The sequence below is a fragment of the Symphalangus syndactylus genome, chromosome 8 (assembly GCF_028878055.3).
Source record: "Symphalangus syndactylus isolate Jambi chromosome 8, NHGRI_mSymSyn1-v2.1_pri, whole genome shotgun sequence".
Classification (NCBI taxonomy): domain Eukaryota; kingdom Metazoa; phylum Chordata; class Mammalia; order Primates; family Hylobatidae; genus Symphalangus; species Symphalangus syndactylus.
Genome location: NC_072430.2, coordinates 109,557,724 through 109,580,828, shown reverse-complemented (window position 1 = coordinate 109,580,828; position 23,105 = coordinate 109,557,724). Strand labels below are relative to the sequence as shown.

The window sequence follows — 23,105 nt, the reverse complement described above, 5'->3', positions numbered from 1 at the left end:
TATTTGCATAAAGGGAATACCTCAATATGTCCTTAGTTTTTGGCGATGTTAGTAGTTCTGTCTGTACACCATTCATAATTTCTCTGTCTTCCAAGTTCTGCGTGGAATCCTATAGTGAAACAAAGTCATAAGCATGTGACGCTGTGCATACTGAATTGAAAATTTGAATAAAATATCTCAATATGGGAGAGTAAACTGCTTTATGCTGGATATATACAGTATGCTCTAATTTTTTGAAAACTGGAAGCAGGTGTTAATCTTTTCGGTGCTTTCAATGTTCTTTTCTCTCCTATTTGGTTTCTGAAATGCTCAAATGGGTCATCTACACAACACAATATGTTAAGAGCTTTGGAATACTTCATTTAGCTTCTTGCTACCCAGCCATAGGCTTTTGGGATTGAGTGTTTTAAACCAGGAAGAAAAAGAATACCAAAGGGGAGGCTCTGGTGACAGATGGTGATACATTAGCCTTAAGGTACGTACTTGCTTGCCCCTCACAACGTTAAAACATAAAGAAAAGCAAAATCCATGAAAAAAACATTGCCTGGCAAAGTCACCTCTGTCAAAGTCAGGCAGAAACACTGCAGGAAGAAGAAATCCAGAATTCTTACTTTGCCATGAAATTTGATTCTGAGGATAATCTTCAGAGAGAGATTCAAATTGCCCATTTAATTTCTAAAATTGTAAACAGGCTCCCACTACAGAAAGGTTAGAGGGTCAGAGAGGCCATGTACTCCAGGACAGTGGCAAAGTTGTATTGGATGTTACCCAGAGAAGCAGAGGAGAGGATGGATTCTAGAAAGCATGCCTGATGCTGCTGCTTCCTTACGGAATACATTAGGCCTCAGAGCTGTTCTCTAACAGGGAATCCTGTGGATACCCCTCTCTTCCTAAGTGGAGTCACAATAAACTATTGTTAGACATGGACTCTGGTTTAATCAAAGCAACAAACCAGATATAGAAAGACCCCTTATCAAAAATCCACACTTATAAACAGCATTTATGCATCTGAATGCATTATTTCAACAGAGTAAGAAAGACAACATATGAGCTTAAGAGGCTGGACATAAGTAAATTAGGTTATCTTTTTTTATTATTTTATTTTATTTATTTATTTATTTATTTATTTATTTATTTATTTATTTTTTTGAGACAGAGTCTTGCTCTGTTGCCCAGGCTGGAGTGCAGTGGCGCGATCTTGGCTCACTGCAACCTCCGCCTCCCCGGTTCACGCCATTCTCCTGGCTCAGCCTCCTGAGTGGCTGGGACTACAGGTGCCCGCCACCGTACCTGGCTAATTTTGCTTTTGTAGTTTTAGTAGAGACGGGGCTTCACCGTGTTAACCAGGATGGTCTCGATCTCCTGACCTCATGATCTGGTCGTCTTGGCCTCCCAAGTGCTGGGATTACAGGCATGAGCCACTGCGTCCAGCCAGGTTATTATTTTAAAGGAAGTAAGACATAACTGCAACAGAAGCACTTTGCTGTAGTGAATTGAGTCAAAAAAAATGTCTCTCATTTTTAGATTGAGTAGCAACATTTCATGCAGGGGTTGGTAGCTTTGTGAAAGACTTGGTCTATGCCACTAGCAAGACTAATAAAGAATAAAAGAGAGAAGAATCAAATAGATGCAATAAAAAGTGAAAAAGGGGATATCAGCACCGATCCCACAGACATACAATCTACCATCAGAGAATACTACAAACACCTCTATGCAAATAAACTAGAAAATCTAGAAGAAATGGATAAATTCCTTGACAAATACACCCTCCCAAGACTAAACCAGGAAGAAGTTGAATCTCTGAATAGACCAATAACAGGCTCTGAAATTGTGGCAATAATCAATAGCTTACCAACCAAAAAGAGTCCAGGACCTGATGGATTCACAGCCGAATTCTACCAGGGTACAAGGAGGAACTGGTACCATTCCTTCTGAAACTATTCCAATCGATAGAAAAAGAGGGAATCCTCCCTAACACATTTTAGGAGGCCAGCATCGTCCTAATACCAAAGCCTGGCAGAAACATAACCAAAAAAGAGAATTTCAGACCATTATCCTTGATGAACATTGATGCAAAAATCCTCAATAAAATACTGGCAAACCGAATCCAGCAGCACATCAAAAAGCTTATACACCAGGATCAAGTGGGTTTCATCCCTGGGATGCAAGGCTGGTTCAACATACGCAAATCAATAAATGTAATCCAGCATATAAACAGAACCAAAGACAAAAACCACATGATTATCTCAATAGATGCATAAAAGGCCTTTGACAAAATTCAACAACCCTTCATGCTAAAAACTCTCAATAAATTAGGTATTGATGGGACGTATCTCAAAATAATAAGAACTATCTATGACAAACCCACAGCCAATATCATACTGAATGGGCAAAAACTGGAAGCATTCCCTTTGAAAACTGGCACAAGACAGGGATGCCCCCTCTCACCACTCCTATTCAACATAGTGCTGGAAGTTCTGGCCAGGGCAATCAGGCAGGAGAAGGAAATAAAGGGTATTCAATTAGGAAAAGAGGAAGTCAAATTGTCCCTGTTTGCAGATGACATGATTGTATATCTAGAAAACCCCATTGTCTCAGCCCAAAATCTCCTTAAGCTGATTAGCAACTTCAGCAGTCTCAGGATACAAAATCAATGTACAAAAATCACAAGCATTCTTATACACCAATCACAGACAAACAGAGAGCCAAATCATGAGTGAACTCCCATTCACAATTGCTTCAAAGAGAATAAAATACCTAGGAATCCAACTTACAAGGGATGTGAAGGACCTCTTCAAGGAGAGCTACAAACCACTGCTCAATGAAATAAAACAGGATACAAACAAATGGAAGAACATTCCATGCTCATGGGTTGGAAGAATCAATATTGTGAAAATGGTCATACTGCCCAAGGTAATTTATAGATTCAATGCCATCCTCATCAAGCTACCAATGACTTTCTTCACAGAATTGGAAAAAACTACTTGAAAGTTCATATGGAACCAAAATGAGCCCGCATCGCCAAGTCAATCCTAAGCCAAAAGAACAAAGCTGGAGGCATCACGCTACCTGACTTCAAGCTATACTACAAGGCTACAGTAACCAAAACAACATGGTACTGGTACCACAACAGAGACATAGATCAACGGAACAGAACAGAGCCCTCAGAAATAACGCTGCATAGCTACAACTATCTGATCTTTGACAAACCTGACAAAAACAAGCAATGGGGAAAGGATTCCCTATTTAATAAATGGTGCTGGGAAAACTGGCTAGCCATATGTACAGAGCTGAAACTGGATCCCTTCCTTACACCTTATACAAAAATTAATTCACGATGGATTAAAGACTTACATGTTAGACCTAAAACCATAAAAACCCTAGAAGAAAGCCTAGGCAATACCATTCAGGACATAGGCGTGGTCAAGGACTTCATGTCTAAAACACCAAAAGCAATGGCAACAAAAGCCAAAATTGACAAATGGGATCTAATTAAACTAAAGAGCTTCTGCACAGCAAAAGAAACTACCATCAGAGTGAACAGGCAACCTACAGAATGGGAGAAAATTTTTGCAACCTACTCATCTGACAAAGGGCTAATATCCAGAATCTACAATGAACTCAAACAAATTTACAAGAAAAAAACAAACAACCCCATCAAAAAGTGGGTGAAGGACATGAACAGACACTTCTCAAAAGAAGACATTTATGCAGCCAAAAAACACATGAAAAAATGCTCATCATCACTGGCCATCAGAGAAATGCAAATCAAAACCACAGTGAGATACCATCTCACACCAGTTAGAATGGTGATCATTAAAAAGTCAGGAAACAACAGGTGCTGGAGAGGATGTGGAGAAATAGGAACACTTTTACACTGTTGCTGGGACTGTAAACTAGTTCAACCATTGTGGAAGTCAGTGTGGCGATTCCTCAGGGATCCAGAACTAGAAATACCATTTGACCCAGCCATCCCATTACTGGGTATATACCCAAAGGGCTATAAATCATGCTGCTATAAAGACACACGCACACGTATGTTTATTGTGGCACTATTCACAATAGCAAAGAGTTGGAACCAACCCAAATGTCCAACAACGATAGACTGGATTAAGAAAATGTGGCACATATACACCATGGAATACTATGCAGCCATAAAAATGATGAGTTCATGTCCTTTGTAGGGACATGGATGAAACTGGAAACCATCATTCTCAGTAAACTATTGCAAGGACAAAAAACCAAACACTGCATGTTCTCACTCATAGGTGGGAATTGAACAATGAGAACTCATGGACACAGGAAGGGGAACATCACACTCCGGGGACTGTTGTGGGTTGGGGGCAGGGGGGAGGGACAGCATTAGGAGATATACCTAATGCTAAATGACGAGTTAATGGGTGCAGCAAACCAACACGGCACATGGATACATATGTAACAAACCTGCACATTGTGCACATGTACCCTAAAACCTAAAGTATAATAATAATAAAAAAAAGAAAGACTTGGTCTATGCTAGACTTCTAAAAAATTAATTTTCTCCTTTTCACGTAGATAAGAAAGAATTTCCGTAAGGCTAAAGAACACTTCATGGTTTAAGGTACCAAATTTTAAAAGACGAATGTTTTTGAAAGCTCTCAAACATTCATATTATTATGAAGGGCTTGATATATGCCTACAGATAAAGGGAGACAGGGTTGGGCGGGTTACAAAAATACTTAAGTAGATAATTTAACATAATATTGGAACCTGTGATTATCATGCATGTCAGGATATTTGATGACCTCATTTTTGCCAAAATCATTAACTTTCTTATCTGTTTCTCTTACGCAGGAATGAATGTGTCTGCTTCTCTATATATCAAGCACATAACACCAAGAATTCATTGTATTAATTTTCTAATGTTGTATAATAAATTATCCCACAATTTAATATATTAAAAAAATAAACATTTATTATCTCTCATAGTTTCTGTGAGCCAGAGATTTAGAAGTAGCTTAGCTGGGCGGTTCTAGGGTTGGATCTCTTGTAAGTTTACAGCCCCATGTCTGTGGGGCTGCAGCTACAATCATCTAAAGGATTGCCTTAAGATCATTTTTATTTCTTACAACAGCTTTATTGATATGTAATTTACATAAGAGTCACCATTTTAAAGAGTACAATTAAGTGGTTTTCAGTATATTCAGAGTTTTGTAACCATCACCATCTAACGTCAGAACATTTTTATCACCCCCCAAAAACCCCAAACCCATTAGCAGTCATTCCTTATCCTCCCCTTCCCCAACAGGCCCTGTCAATCATTAATCTAATTTCTGTCTCAAAGGAGTTGCCTATTTTAGACATTTCATATAAACAGAATCATAAGACATGTGGCTTCTTTCACCTAGAATAATGTTTTCAAAAGCTCATCCACGTTGTAGCATATATCAGTATTTTACTCCATTTTATGGCCCAACAATATTCCACTTTATGGATATACCACATTTAGTTTATCCATTCATCAGCTGGTGAGCATTTGGGTTGTTTCCACTCTTGCCTATTATGAATAATGTTGCTATGAACATTTGGGTACAAGTTCTTGTGTGAACATATGCTTTCAGTTGTCTGAGGCGTACGCTGTGGAGTGGAATTGTTGGTCATATGGTAACTCTAGGTTTAACATCTTGAGGAACTGCTGCACTATTTCCCACATGTCTGAATAATTTGCCATTCTTACCAGCAATACATGAGGGTTTTAATATCTCCATAGACTTTCCACAACTTATTCTCATTTTTAATTTAATTTTATTCATCCTAATGGGTATAAAGTGATATGTCATTGTAGTTTTGGTTTACATTTCTGTAATGACTAATGATGTTGAGCTTCTTTCCCTGTGATTATCGGCCATTTGTGTATCTTCTTTGGAGAAATGTCTATTTGTCTTTTTATTATTGACCTGTAAAGGGTTCTTTAAATATTCCATATACAAATTTCTTATCCAATATACGATTTACAAATATGTTTTTCTGTTCTTTGGGTCGTCTTCACTTTCTTCATGTGTCCTTTAAAGCACAAAAGTTTTTTATGTTAACGAAGTCCAATTTATTTGCTTTTTCATTTGTAGCTTGTGTTTTTGGTTTTGTATCTAAGAAACATTGCCTAATATAAGGTCACAAAGGTATACACCTTTGCTTTATTCTAAGAATCTTATACAGTGTTAGCTCTTACATTTAGCCCTATTATCATTTTGAGTTCATTTCTGCACATTGTGTGAGGAAGGAGTTCAAATTCATTCTTTGCATGTGGATATCTAGTTGTGCTAGTATCATTCATTGAAAAGACTGTTTTTTTATTCATTGAATTGTCTCAATACCCTTATAGAAAATGAATTTACCAAAAATCTAAGGGTATATTTCTGGATCCTCAATTGTATTTTATTCATTGATCTGTATTTGTCTATTCTTATGTCAGTACGACACAGTCAATTATTGTAGCTTTGTACTAAATTTTGAAATCAGGATGCGTGATTCTTCCAAATCCATTCTTACTTTTCAAGATTGCTTTGGCTATGCTGGGTCTCTTGCATTTCCATATTAATTTTGGAATCAATTTGTTAATATCTGCAAAAAAATACAGTTGGGTTTTTGCTAGGGATTGCACTGAATATATAGATCAATTTGGAGAGTATCACCATCTAAGCATCATAAAGTCTCTCAATCCGTGAACAGTTAACAGTGACAGTTAATTAAAATAAATATTCTTTTTAGTTTTATAATTCTGTATGGGATGTATCCTCAGGGTGTCAAAGAAAAAAACTGATATTTGCTATAAAGTTTTATATCATTATTGTTGCCTCTGCACCATACTCTAAATGGAACTTTCTTGTTGATCCCTAACAAGGTAGAAAAACAACACACTTTCTGGCTCAAATCAACATTACGCAAGATTAAAAAATGAATTTTTCATCTAGTTCTAGTTAGATAGCAAGTAAAGATTCTATTCATATCAACAAGATACTTAATTCTCTGAGTATAAGGAAATATCAATTACAATTTGAAAGTAATATTGGGCCAATTACAATGTCATGATCTGTTCAAGGGTAATTCTGAACTGACTACACATTTGCTGAAATCATGTCAATAACTACAGACTTTAAAAAGAATACACATTCACAGACTTATATCTCCTATTATTATTAAGATAACATGAAAAACACTTTCCCTCGCCGAAGCTACCAAAAAGGGGTAGTAACTATAGTTTATCATCTCAACTAATGAGCAGTGTTTGTCACTTGCCAAGATCATTTCCATATATTGCACTAACAAAATTATTTGATATTCTCTGAAGATGGGGCAGGCAGACAGATGCTTAGGGCATCCTATAAAGACATAAAGCCAATTTCAAATTGACTTCAGCAACACTGTAGCTGTGCAGTGCTTTGATACTTATCGACAAGGCAGTTTACCTCTTAACAGGGTACATAAAATCATTTTTTCCAAAAATTACAAAATAATTGACAAACGATAAGAATACTTAAGGTTTTCCTTCACTAAATTACATGGTAAAATGAAGAGTCATGAAATTGCACATGTCTAAAAATGAAAACATATCTTTCCTCATTGCTTATTTAAATGACTTTGAGAAAAATCTGTAAGATGACTTTGAAATTTGGAAGGAAAGGTACAAAAATAACCCTGATTATGAAGAATCAGAGGTATAAACAATTGATGCCAAACAGCTACCATATTTCTTCAGCTTTAGGTTTGAGCAATATTAATTATGTGATTTCAAATCCTCAAACTTGCCTCTAGAAAACATAATGGTTTTGGATGCTCTATAATTAATTTTATTAATATAATCCTTACAATTTCTATTTTTAATGTTAACATAGAAGGATATAATCAGCTGTATGAAATACAAGGTATAGAGCTATTTCAAAATTTTATCTCCTCTTTTGCTCAAATGACAAGGCTTTGCTGTCTAAAATAAAGTTCAGCAGAAGATTGTGTCCTGCCAACTGGTCAGACACCTTTAAGAAGTTTGCCCTTTACCACTTTCATCAGAGCAGGGAACAGGCAGATCATATGTGGCTCTCACAACAGACAAGTTTAATTACTACAATTCTTTTTTAAGCAAACGTTTTTAGCAACATTTTCAGGATCACGGGAGCATTTCTGACAGCCAAAATGAGTTGGATTTAAACATCACCGCACTATTTTTAGCTTTAAAATCAACACTTCCATAATTATTCCCAAACCAATTAGCAACAGCTGGAAAGTAAAGGTGTTTACATTTGGTTAGCACTAGTGCTAACAACTGCAAGTGCTCACAGACTGGATGAAAGGGGCCAGGCACCAAGAGGGGCAACAGTCTCTCCAGGGGTGATCACGGTATCAGCAACAGGCTATCATTTCATATTTCACAGTTAGTACCAGTCAGTGATTTCATACAAGAATGTGTATTCATTATGAAGCATCACTAGGTTATACATGTCCAAAGAAACTTAACACTCTTGATACCTTTTTTGGAAGAAAATGCTTATCGCATTCCCAAGTTCTCATTGAATTTCCCTGGTCTACTGTAGCTACAAAACGAAATTAAAAGTAGTTTTATTGCTCAGTTTTTCACCTCTCAGATGAGAACTGAAATAGTGGTCCTGTCTATCAATAGGTATCTCCCTCTGACTTACAGGTGATCATATATGGCCATGATTTTTCCCCCTCAATGAATTTTAGCTACATTGGAAACCACTTGCCCATAAAATTTAACTGCAACTGAATTATGTTTTAAAAACTCAGGTGCATTTAAAAACAAGATTTGCATTCTGAAAAGTCAACTACAAGTTTCTTTTGAAATTGCACATGAATGTTAGAATGAGAGTAATAGAAACATTATACAGAGAGGATCTGAACATCAGGTTATGTGCCTGGTGCTCATACATAATCATAATGTAAATTTTAAAATTAAAATTCTGGGCATAATTCCAGAATATTTGTTTTTACTTTTCAGAACAAAAATATCTGTGCTAAAGTAAAACAAACTGCATTTGATAAGCACACATGAAATTAACATGTAATTTGATTGTTAAACACTGTTATTTTCAAACTTCATATATATTTTCTATGCCTTTGGAAATGTCTTGCCATTGGAAATCTCTCAGTTGACTTCAAAAATACCATCCCTAAATGTTTCAGTCTTAGCAATTAATATGCCTATAATTTACTACACACACACACACACACACACCCCACTAGATTTTATACCTACATAGCTAGAAATTGGCAAGACAATTAGAGATATAAAAGTGCTAAATTAAAAGCTGCTTAAGAAGAACTGTGTTTTATTCATTTCTATGTCTAACAGTGGTTCTCAAACTTTAACATGGATCAGAAGAATTACCTGGAGTCTTGTGAAAACCTAGATTGCTGGGCCCCGCACTCAATGCTTGAAGTTCTGCTACAGTAGGTCTAGAGTGAGTCCAGAGCATCTACAAGTTTCTGATGCTGCTAGTCCAGGAGCCACACTTCAAAAACCACTGCCTTAAACTAACTAGTACAGATCTGAGACTCAGGAAAAACCCTAAAAAATATTAACTAAGTCGGGAAGGATGGTGTTGATGAGCGAAGCCAGTTCACCCATTTTATAGCTAAGGAAACTCAGACACAGAAAGCTGAAATGACTGGTCTCCTTTTACACGTTGTGTTAATGACAAAGCCAGAATCTAGGATTCTTGATACTCAGTTCAGTATTCTTTCTGTGCACCACAATAAATACTTGCTGACTTAAGGAATGCTGACCTTATTACTTATGTTATGGATTCTTTTTTAATGACAGCAACAAAAACCTATAATAATGTCTTATATATACTTTACTTTTCTTTCAAAGATCTCAAACTATTTCACATATAACTAGATGTATATCCACAACAGTCTAGTGGATTTCTTGGCATTCCTATTCCAATTTCATACCTGAACATATGCAAGACAAAAAGATGAATATCTTGTCGAAGAAGAAACTGAAGGTCAAAGAAAGAACCAAAATTTCTTGGGACCCCCGTTTCCTAAGACTTAGTTTTGAAAGCAAGCACATTAACTGTATTTACCTTGTAATGTCTCTTAGTTGTTGATTTCAGGCAAACAGGGTAAGGAAAAGATACCATATTATGAAACATCCAGAGAAATTATTTATATGAAAGACTATCAAGTTTTTCATTATTCTAGAGATTATGCTATAATAATTGCATCTTTAAAATAAAAAAAAAACCTTTTTTGGAACACAATTAGAGCATAAATATTCTACTAACTAGTCCCTTGCTAATCCTGGGAGCAGGTAAAATCATTAACATTAAATGACTGGCTCAAATCCTCGGCTTATGGAGAGCATGCACACAGGGTGCTCATGCACATTCACAAACACACTGAGCCATGTGGATAAATTACCTGAATGCATATGGGATAAAACTGGACTCAGTGTAAACAGTTCTGAACTTTGTAAAATGCACTAAAAGTCTACAACTTTCAATGGACTGTTTTCACAGAGACTATGCAGCTGTGGATTATGTGCTACAGAGGCTAAATCCCATTGATAATCAATATAATCAGAGTTGGCCACACCTTCTCTTCATCTGGTGTGTCTGCAAGAGATGCTGAATGGTTTTCATAGGTTTAATAAAAATAAGTTTAAAGTGAGTGAAGATCAAGATACAGTAACTGAATTCTGGTCTAACCCAAAAGAGACACAGATTTTAATATAAGTTCTATCATTGCTTTGTCTGGTGACCAGACACATCACCTCCTGGCCGTCACTTCTATTTTCTTTATATTGGGGATAAGAAGGTCCATTCCAAGCATAAAATGTCATAATGCACCAAATACTAAGGCAGGCAAACTCCAACTGAATAGACATACATATAAAAATTCCCCAACGATCAATTAAGAGGTATTCATTTGACCAAATGTTTTCTTGGCGAGCTTCCCTTGAGAAGCACTCTCAGAATAGATAACGCTTTTATACTTCCTTAACATACTAATTTCTATACAACTTTTGAGGAATAAATCTATGGCATGAAGTATACCTGAAATAAAACCAAAACCTTCCATCTATACCCCTATTTCTTTTTTATTTTCCTATGATCTTTTCTTGGATATTTTCTTTTCTTCTCATTGCTAATAATCAGCACAGTTAGAGTTCATTGTTAAGATTTCTCAGTATTCTGATTTAGATTTTAAAAGACCAGTGAAATTTTTATAATAAAATTCTTAAAAATTATACCCTTTACCTGATGGAGTTTCTCTTTTTGTTTGTGTTTGGTTTTATTGCTTATTTTTGGTAGAAATACGTAAAAGTTGACTTAACCTGATACCAGGTGTCAAAAGACAGCTGTGAGCTTTTAAAAAAGGCAGAGGTGATGGTGGGTAGACAGGGAATTCTGTTTCGTTTGTGAGATTTGAGTGGACCAAACACATTCATCCACCTCATCGAGGTATCAAAAATGAAAATAACTATTGATGTCAAGATCAACATTTCATCTGCTCTGCTAATCTTTCGACATAAGGCTAACACCAGTGGGTGCACTTCTCCCTACAAAAATATGTTCAAGTAAAGGCTGCTTTAAAATCTTCAGAGCTGTAGAAGTTCAGAAGTTCAACAAGGTAATTCTGCAACCCTTCCTTTACTGTTCATGTTTCTTTCTCATATTCAAATAACACATTCCAAAAGTGCTGAAAAGAGTGGAAAACAACGTTTTCAAATACAAGACTGATATAAACATGTTTATAATCATAATTTCTATTTATAATTGGATTCTTTCCCACATCCAGTTATAGCTAATTTTCCCCTAGTTTTCCTATATCATTAAATATATTAAAACTGCTTAAGACCAGTGCTTCGATACACAAAGATAATGTTGTTTATTATTGAAAGGGTGAAGATACTGAAAAACAGCAATTTCCACAAGGCCTGCTTCAGATCATGCTAAATCATAAAATGTATGATCAAAGGTATTATAAACATCCTTCTTTCATTTAATCTATTTAAACTATACTATCTTCTCAAATATTTAGAATCCAGGTCTGTCAAAATGGACATTTATGTGGTACTAGGGCTTCATTTGTAACTCCAAATCATCACCTAAAGCTGGTAAATAGAAAAAACGTAAGGAAGTTGGGATAATTCAGCAATTCCCAAGCATTTCTACCTTAACCACTTTCATTTTGCTGGCTGACATACATCTCAATCAAATTTGGCTCTAGTAAATATCCCATATACACTGATGCAAAGGTATACAAAAGCCAGGTTTGGTTCAGAGAGAGTAGAGATAAAAGGTCACACTATTAAAGCAATTGTTTATTTTTGCACAGGCATTTCACGCATGCCAACACAAGCATACTTCCCTGCTAGTCTTCACGATGAAAATCTTCAGGATGAAAATGTGCTGCAGAAAATTTTTAATCCACAGACCAATTCCATAGCTGTGTCATGAACAGGGTAAAAAAGAAAAGAAAAGAAAAGAAAAGCACACTTATTTGTATGTGTGCTTGGTTTGGTAGTACATTTAGAAAGAAAATCTCAAAATTTAGGAAGCCAAAACTGTGTTAAAGAATTTTTTTTATAACTATTAGATAGAGAACCACATTGACAAGCCATCTTAGTTCATGAATAAGGCAAGTTCAAGGACTTCTTGGAAAGGTCTTTTTTATTGCCTATCCTCTATAAGCATTTCACCCTCTTCTCACCCAGACTCAAACCTCCCTGACTTTGCCATGTGCATCTGTTCCTCTCCTATGACCTCCATACATCTTCCTACACAATCATTTCGCCATTCACTTTGTCATTCTTGCATTTCACTTTGTGACACCTTTATTGGAAGCCTCTAGTTTCAAAAAACAATTTCACAGCTTATAAGACCTACTGAAAATAAACAATTTGGGGAAGGGTTTTCTTCAGACAACCTAAGAGGCACTTGAAGCAATCCTTACCATGACTTATGTGAAGGAGGAGGAACAGTGGAAGAGTCAAAAACAACTGTATGGAGAGAAGTAGGGTGATCCAGAGCCGGCTACACCATCGTGGGTTCTTACAGCATGTGGAAACACAGCTTGAAATGAGGTGCAGAGGTCTGAACTGCTGAGAGTAGCTGTAGTCATGGGCAGCAGTCAGCAAAAGGTTTGTTTGTTTTTTGAGCAAGGGTAGAAACTCAACAAAGAGTTAGGAGAGACTTCTGCAAAAGTAGCTATAGCCAGACCAGAATATATTCTGATCACACAAGGAAACCACCATGCATTTCTACTTAAATACAAATGTTTTAAACTTAAAACTCTACAGTGCTTGAGAGGTAGAGGGATGCACTGTCCCATTAAAATAATCTATTGGTTATCAATAGCTAAAATGTAAGCTCCAAATAGGCAGGCAGTGGTTTTTATCTGTTGTGTTCACAAATACATCCCCAAAGCTTAGAACAGTGCCTGGCAAAGGGGAGATGCTCAACACATACCTAGATACACCAGTTTTCTAGAACACCATTGCTTGCCTGGCAAATATCCAGCCATCTATCTCTTCACACCCAACTCAGTATGAGCCACTTTCTCCCTAAACACTCTGCATGGACTCAGTCTCCCTCTTCAGTGCCACTTTCATGCCATCTGCAAGCTCTGTCATAGCATTCATTGATCTCGGGGTAGGTGATGATTTCTTCACAGGTCTGTCTGCCTTGCTTGGTTCTGAGAGCTTTGAAGTGCGGAATGAGTCTCATCCATCTTGGTATCCCTGTCACTTAGCACAGGTCTGAAATACAACAGATACTCTACTTACAAGGGGTTTACTGGGTAAACAAATCTGTTCCTTTTCCTTAAGGGTCTTAGTTAACTTTCAATAGAATATATACTTATGGTGTTTGGAGTATTATGCTAGACTCCATGTGCAGAGTATTGTGCTGGACTGTGGGGCGATTCAAAGATGAATTTGACAATATGATACTGTCTCTGCATTCAAAGTTGCCAGCCAGCTGGAACTATTGCCAGAGGCATCTCTGGCAAGAGAATTTAAAGTGCAATTGAAAGCTAATCTTTATTTATGGATTGAAATAATTGAAGTAAAAGAGAATGCACTGATTTGTACCTGGCTGGTTATGTTTCTTTATATATGCTCCCATATTTTATTTATTATAATGTAATTTAAAATGACTTTCATTATTTATAAAATATATTTAAACCAATATTTAAAACAAACTAAGTTCCACAATCACTGGAAGCTTGAGTTAATCACGTTCTCACCAGCTGAGAAAGGAAACTTCCATGCTGAAACCTCCAGATCCTGAACCTACAGACTAGAGATTGTTGATCAGCATGGGGACCTTACACTTGAGGCAAGACTGTGAACAAGGCCCACCATCTCAGCAAATCTGTTTTGAACCTCTTGCTCGATATTCCTCTCCTCTTCCAGCTATCTCATTTCCTTAGACTTAATCATGGGTCAAGGTAGAAACAACTCTTGGGGCAACTGTCCTCTCCCATTGCTCTTTCTTCTTTCGGCACTTCCTTAGCCTTCATTGGTGCATCACCTTCCAAATACCTCCAAACCCTTCTCCTCCTTTGTTCCCAGGATGACCCAGAACTCTTTCATAAGCTCAAGAACTTCCTTAAGTATTGTCTTTGCTACCTTGATGTAAATGACAATAAACTTTCCCCAAAGAAACCACTTCCTCGGCAACCCTATGAAGTGAGACATGATCATATTCTTCGTGCTGCCCATTCTCATCCTGGAGCTGTTTCTAGATAAGAATTTCCTGTCTCCTCCTCTGGAAGCTGCTCCATGCTGCTTTACCATTCCCTTTTCATTGTCCACACCTGTCAGTCTCCAAGTTGGTCCTCCAGCACTTCCTCTTGCTCCATCATTTTAATTAATATTTTCTCCCTCTCTCATGCCTTCTCTTTTACTATCACCCTGGGTGACATCCATGTCCACAGGCATCTTACACCTTGACCTCACTCAGTACCTTCTCCCTCTAGTAGCCTTCTGCTTTAGGAACTCTGTAATCAAAAGCAAAATTGAACACGGGAATTCAAGGGAAAGGTTTTCGAGTAATGCTCATTATTCAATAAAACTATATCATCAAATGAGAAATAACAGGGCTAGCAAACCCATAGCAAAACAGGAATCATTCAGTTCACAAGCCCTTAACTGAGGGTCCCCTTTGCTCCAGTGCTAAGCATTGGAGATACAGAGATGAAAAAATGTATACACTTTTTGCTCTGAAGAGTCCATTCTGGGGAGTAAGGAGCACAGAGGCTGGAGAGAAGATACTAATGAATGACTCCTCTACTGTTCCCCTTTGCATGTTCTATAATTCAACTCAACTGAGCACCAGCAAGATCCCAAACACACTGCTATTCTTTCTCTAATCTCACCCCCATTCCAAGTGTAAGATAAGAACTGATATGTAGCCGCTAATCCAAGCCCATATCTTTGACAGAATCGTAAGAGACTTGTAGCACTGCGATGATGATAAATGTTCTCACAGGCACATCCTTAAACAGTGATAGCTCTATGGGACCATACCTCAATAGGGGAGATGGTGGTCGCTAGAAACAACAACAACAAGAAGCCTGGGTGAAGGTGGGGAGGATATTCTAATGGCCACCCTCCTCATCCATTTCCCTGAGAAGGTGCAGAAAAGTGAGAGGTCACCAATGCTGCGACCTTTTCTGGAGCCTCTTTGAAAATACATCACTCCACATACAGACCTCCCAGTGTAAATGATGCAGTTTGTGCCATGGCAAAATTATGAATTATTACAAGCTCTGGGCCTTTGGCTTACATGCAGTACATGTATACGATTTCAAATGTTGAATCCGTAAGTACTAAAGGTCTTATGTTCTTAACTTCTATTCCATTTGTTGGCTACTTTGGGGTTGAAAAACTTCAGCTTCTAATGCTTAAATCTCTTCCGCTAACCCTGCACAGACAATTACTAGAATAATTAGAAGCAGTCAAGGTGTACTATAATCAGATCGCTTAATTTACATATTTATAACTGCTTCTATTAGACAGTGATGATTTAATCCAAATGTCATCTCTGGATTAATCCTTGAATCCCATTCAGACTCACCAAATGGGCTTAGTTAGTTGGGCAATTATTTGGGGCCAAAATCTTATGCAATGAAAACTGGTAGAGGATGAAATTGGCCAACTGTTTACACGTTCTGATTGCTTTTGCCTAAGAGCTACAAACCAGCTTCATAAAGGACTTCCCCACACTAACAGGCCAATCTTTTCCCATAGCATGTGCATCACCGCCCGTCTCTCTCCAGTTCCAGTCCCAACAGGCTCCAAGAGCACAGTATCTACACTCAGTAAATCCTCATGAAGATTGACCTGGCTTCTAGCTTACAAAGTTGGAAGAAAGAAAGCCATGTCAAAACACCTCCGGTTGTCTGCCTTTTATTGGCTTAGTTTATAGTGGATACTCATATTAACTGACCGAGTGAGCAAACCAACTTACCAAACCTGCCATCTGACTGTGAAGCTGACTGCAGCACCATACTCCCTAGCAGAGGAATGTGGGCCAGCACTCCTTTTCACAAGTGCAAGCAGAAATAACAAACCCAGAGAAACTGTTGTAAATATTTGGATCTTTCCTGAACTGTATTTTTAATATGTTATGAGAATAATAGCAAGGAATGGTTAAAAACATACACGAAGCAGTTATGTTTCAAACCTGTAAAAGATCACTTACTCAATGCCACATGACACAACAAAACAGTGTCCCAAATGAAAAAGAGGAAATCTCTTTAATCAAACCTTCCCTTGGTCTGAACAAAACAGAGATTTTCATTTCATTCCAATTACATTAAGGTTTCTCCCACAGCACTGCGTCCAATCACTCCGCCATATCTAATCTGTGATGCAACCTCACACTTTAAATGAACTCCTAGGGTTGCACAGAAAAGCACATGCTTCCTGACAGATAAGAGTTTTTAAGCACAGTGGTGATGTAAACCTTGCTCTTCTCTTCTTGTTACAAGGGAAATACTTCTGTAGCTGAGGGCACTCCAGTGATGCACCTCTACAAAATACAGCAAATGACCTCTTCACTTGTGAGGCAAAACAGATTAAAATCAACGCATTTAACAGCTCTTCAGAAGGAATGGCAACTTGACGCAAAAATGATAGTTCTATAGAATCAAACATATGGTTAATTTTCTGTGGATGACCTTCCTCTGAGAAAGGAGCAAATTACAGATACGACAATAAAGAAAAAAACCTGTTTTCTATTCTTTCTTAAATACTGAAGTACATACATACAGAAACAGTAATGGTTAGGACATCCACCGGATGCAAAAAAGTTGAACAAAATAATTGACTCAGTCCTACCCTTGACTTCAGGAAATGGAGAATCAATGGTATTTCAGATTCAGATTTGCCATCTCACCAGAAAGGAAAAACAGAGAAATGACTGGTTTGGTGGTTGGTGTATAGCACTAGGCTGAAGTGCCATGGACAGTGAAAGGAATCGGGGCATGCAATTTGTTTGCCGGCCTCCTACTTTGCCCTCCTCGGTCAGATGGTCAGGTATGTCCCTATCAAGGTGGCACATATTTTATGAGTAAGCACAAGGATTAAGAGCTTGCAGAAAAAGAGAGTAGGGGAAGCCAAGGTGGGCAGATCACCTGAGGTCAGGAGTTTGAGACCAGCCTGGCCAACATGGTGAAACCCCGTCTCTACTAAAAATACAAAAATTAGCTGAGCGTGGTGGCGGGTGCCTGTAATCCCAGCTACTCAGGAGGCTGAGGCAGGAGAATCACTTGAACTCCGGAGGCGGAGGTTGCAGTGAGCCAAGATCATGCCATCGCACTCCAGCCTGGGGGACAAGAGCGAGACTTCATCTCCAAACAAACAAACAAACAAACAAAAAACAAAAAAAGAAAAAATAAAAAAAAAAAAGAAAGGAAAAGAAAAAAGAAAAAAAAAGAAAGGAAAAGAAAAAGAGAGTGCCCATGAGTTATGGCCTCACTGCAGGCCAGGCATGGTGGCTCATGCTTGTAATCCAAGCACGTTGGGAGGCCGAGGAAGGCAGATCATGAGGTCAAGAGATTGACACCATCCTGGCCAACACGGTGAAACCCCGTCTCTACTAAAAATACAAAAACAAATTAGCTGGATGTGGTGGCGGGCACCTGTAGTCCCAGCTACTCGGGAGACTGAGGCAGGAGAATCACTTTAACCCAGGAGGCAGAGGTTGCAGTGAGCCAAAATCAGGCCACTACACTCCAGCCTGATGACAAAGCAAGACTCTATCTCAAAAAAAAAAAAAAAAAAAAAGACAGTCATAAGTGTTGCACCATTCTATATACTTTGCATTATGATTGGCAGTCATTCCCATAAATCTCTATTATTGACAGAATAGAGAAAAAAAAAAGAAGTTGAGACCAGGAGGCAGAAAGACATACAAAGGAATAGAAAGGGGACAGTGTAAGTCAGTAACTCTCTTCATTAATGTGACATGAATTTGTCTCACTGTTCCCAGAGTTTTGCCCAAACATAGTGAAAGTTGAGGGTTGATTTTTACTTAACATAGTTTTCTCTTCCTCTGAATTTTGTGGCTATGGTCCAAACGGTTTAAAACCGAGCAAAACTGCTTGGTTTTCTTTCCCATTATTTTTCAAAGCAACTCAGTCATCCCCCAAGACCAGCTTATCACATTTTACCCTATTATTTTAAAAAAGAAATATAACAATCTATTTATTTTCTTTCTGTCCACTTGGATTGAATAATTCAATCCTCAATGTGCTCATGCATCTAGATCTAGTCTTAATTTATTTCCTTATTAATGCTCAAACTCTGTCAAATTTTAATCTTTTCCTCTAAAGGAAGTTACTCTGTACAGTTGTCAAGCGCATCACTGAGTATGTTTCTATCATGATCCTCAGTTTCCATTAGGGTGCTAATGATGACTTCTCAGTATTAGAAAGACTGGTGAGTGCCCATGAGTTATGGCCTCACTGCGGGAACTCATCATTTGGATCACGGTTGCAAAATCTTTAGAGCCTGACACTATTTACCTGTCTCTGAGAATCACATTCATCTAGATGCCATTGCACAAAAATAGCTTTCAATTTAAAACTGCTGTGAACCAGAATAATTGGCTTAACTCTGATGTCCTTATGATTACACTGTCACATTAGAAGATGCACTTTAAGTATTTCTTTGGTATGACTTCCGATCAACATGATATTCACATGGAATGATACCACACCCATTCTGTCTGAATAGCTATGATGGTCAGGGTCACTTCATGCCTGGTAGAGCTGTTTTTCCTTTTTTAAATAATATTATTGGTGATATAATTTTGCCATTTGAAATGTCTAATACTAACACTGATGAAATGGTGACATTCATCCCAGGTTGATTGCCCCATTCAAACCACCACTCTTCATAGACTTTTTACTTTTACTCTATCTACTTTTGAATAAGGTAATATCATTTCAACAAATCCTTAACTTTATCGCATTCATTACTCTCATTTGTAACAGTCTCATTACAAAAACAGCTTTTATAAAATGTAGACAACCTACTAAATTATTCCAAATTTTGTTCATAATATTGAAGACAGCAAGAAAAAAAAAAAAGAGAAAATGTACAGATCAAATGGCATGCTTGATGGCTTTTATAAAAAGCTAAGGGGCTTTGAGGGTTATAAGAAGCCAAGTCCTGTGACCCACTTAAGCCTAAGGACCACTGTAATTTGATTGGTATAAAAAGAAGTGAAGCAGCTAATTTATGGAAAGTACATTATATGATGGACAAAGAAGGATGACAGTTTTAATCAATGGAGTAGCAAGGTTTTTTTCTAAAAAAAAAACTGTGTTTTGTTTAAAGCAAAAACTTGAAAGAAACCAAATGGGGAGTTCACAACTTTATTTCCCAAACTATAGAATATTTTCCATATTCAGTTTGGATGTACTTTTAAGTTCAGACGCCTGTCTTTTGTTTGTATTATGAATACTCTCCTTATCAAAGAAGAGTTTAAAAAAATAAGAAAAAATAAAAATGCTTAATTAATTTTGACAGCAATTGCCTTAATATGAACTGTTAAATACACTTCGAAGACTCTCAGCAATGAAAGCTAGAGGAGGGCTGCTAACAGTGCCTATATCTAAAATCTAAATTTCAATTATCTGCTGTATTTACAACACCATGCTTTACGATACGCCAGAAGGCATGGCTTAGTGGTCTGAGCATCTAGTTTTCAATTGCCATATTCCCTGAATTGCACAATTTGATTCATTAGGGGCTGGATATGCAGATGAGTCACACCCACCCCTGTGCTTAGTCATCCAGTGGTGAATTGACAGAGGTGGTGGAGCAGGGGCTGGCCCCAAATCTTTGCTTCTCTTATAACTGCATTAGACCCTATGTTGACTGGAGATTAATTTCTCTCTCCATTCTTTCAGGAGTGCCTCCAAAGGTTTCCTCCACCACTGTCATGAAACATATAAAGTAGCAAGGGATTAATTACTTTAAAACCATAACAAAAATATCTAATAACCAAAATACTGTCACAGTAACTAGAGTTTTCAGATCATATTCACTGGGAAAAAAATTGACGGAGAAGCAACTGAAACCATGCAGAACTAGGTGTGAATGGATGCCTTTGGACTTAGGAAATACAAAGAGACCTTTATAATTGCTCCCACATAAGCTACATGTTTACTCCCTTTCATATTCTATGTGCATCTTCATGGAAAATAAAGAGGCCACATGAGATCCCATTTAGAATGCTCCTGTCATATAAATACGTCTGCACTATATGGCTTTCCAAAGAGGTGCACTTCAATATCCATTTTGCAAAGTGTATTATTTCTGTAATATTTACCGTCACCTGGGGGAAAAACCAGTAGGGCCTGTTGAAGTCTTCACTAAAATAACAAATTAAGTGAGATTAGAAATGCCATAATTAATTAAGCCAGCTCTCCTTCACTTGAAAGGCTGGAAACTATACTGAGTGGTAGTAACCTGCACCTACTAATAAAGCTATGCAACTAATAAAGCAGTATGTTCTTGCTAGCAACAGCATCACCACAAGTTCTTGAAGGCATTAAACTTGACCTTTTATTGTTTCCCAGCACTCTCTCAAGGTTCCTTTCTGCAATGAACAATTCTGACCACATTTTAAAGCTTACTTTGGAAGATACTGCCTTGTATCAGAATGATAATAATTTGCACCAGTGCAACCCAGTCATTCATAAATATGATAAAATAATGAAAAATGTATTGTTACATTTCATTCCTCAAACGAATACAAAAATTAAATACCTTCAAATATAATTAAAATGTAAATACATACTGAATATAAAAATAGCACTAAAGGTTTTAGGGTCAATAATTTGATGGAAAATACCTAAAATAATTTAAATAATGCTAACTTTAAGATAAAAAGTACAAAGAAGATGAAAACCCCAATGGTTATTGTATAAAATACATAAATGTCAAGGAAAAGCAATGAATGATAATGTATATACTTCTTGTTTAAAGCAAAAAATCGTATCATGGATAGTTTATAATGTAGTATGAAACAATACTTTGTAATGACAACAATTTTTACATAAAAATAAACTCAATTTTTAATTAAAAGTATTTTGTTTGAACAATGGTCTATTCTTTTTTAGAAAAAAGTTCCAAAGATTTTCCATGTTTTAAAATGAAATAACTAAACACGGAGATTCTCAGATTAAAAAAATAAAACCCAGTGATCACTGAATGTCTCTTATCTTTAGCTAAGAGTCATATCTATGACAACATTGAAAGGCAGCAAGATACATTAGTAGGTACTAACTTAAAAAAACTTTTACTACTATATTAATATCAGACAAAAGACTGTCAATAAAATATTATTAGGGAATTAAAAGGTCATTAATTACATAAAGAAAAAAGAACAATCCAGAGAAAGATATAATAAATTCCAACCTACGCACCTAACAACGTAGCCTCCTAATATAAAAGAGGGATACAATTTTAAGGAGATTGACAAATCCAGCATCATAATGGAGACTTTGATGTACTCTCAATAACTGCCAGCTACTACAGACTAAAGATATCAGGTATTTAAGCAGAAGAACTAGAAATTTTGGTATAATCTTCAAATGAACATAGAAAGTGGCATCTAATAATGTTTTCATGCAAAGGCATACATGAAACATATTAAGAAAGGAATATATAGAGAAAAAGTTTATTATTTATTCTTATAAGGAACATATAGAAAAAAAAATATGACCATATACTATAACATAAAACAATCTGAATAGACACTAAAGAGCCTATAAATACACATCTTGCATCTTGTTCTCTGACCACAGTGCAATTAAGATCAATAACAAAAAGAAAACTAAAAACAAGCAAAAACCTCACCACTGCACATTAGGAAACTTTATAGGAAGTATGTTACCTAAACAACATACATAACAGAGAAAGTCACAGTAAAAATTTAGAAATATGTAGAAATGTATAAGAAGTAACATAACAACATTTTAAAAATTAAGTGTTTATTTTAAAAGAGAACGATTGCAATAGGTGATAAAAACATCAAATGAAAGAGTGATGGTGAATTATATAAAAGGAAGGATCAGGTGGTTATCATCTGAACCCTGTGCAGCAATAAGACATGTTCCTTACAAAGGGATTCAAATAAGGAGTAAGTTGAAAGCACCACCTATAAAATATTCTTGCTGAAAGAATGATCCTGAATCCAATCAAGTCTGTAGATCTAACTACAGAAAATTCAGGGAATGAAGAAACAATTTGGATGATACCATAAGGCAGCAATCTGCTAATTCCACAATTTTTTTTCTATATATAAAAATCTGGTTTTTCACTAAATTCTAAGAAACTAAGATAAAAAATAGAAAGAAAAACAATTATACAATAAGAATGCAAAGAGTCATAACAGACAGATGCAATGTGTAGGTGCATTTTAGATTCTATTGCACAGAAACTGACCCTTAGATTTTTTTTTGAGATATTTGAATAAGGTTTAATATGGACAAAGTATTAGGTGATAGTTAAAGAATTATTCACTACTTTTGTCAGATGTAATGATGACACAGTGATTTTGTTTAAGAGTTTCTGTTAG

The 23,105-nt window shown here is 36.7% G+C and overlaps 1 protein-coding gene across 4 annotated transcripts in view; it reads right to left on the bottom strand.

Annotated features, from left to right (window-relative positions):
- The window catches only part of PARD3B (par-3 family cell polarity regulator beta), a 1,082,106-nt gene that overhangs the window by 527,195 nt on the left and 531,806 nt on the right, over positions 1-23,105 (bottom strand). For all 4 annotated transcript variants that reach the window (XM_055290335.2, XM_055290338.2, XM_055290337.2 and 1 more), the window contains exon 5: positions 21-109. In XM_055290335.2, the coding sequence (XP_055146310.1) occupies positions 21-109 (89 nt within the window). The remainder of the gene's footprint in view (positions 1-20; positions 110-23,105) is intronic.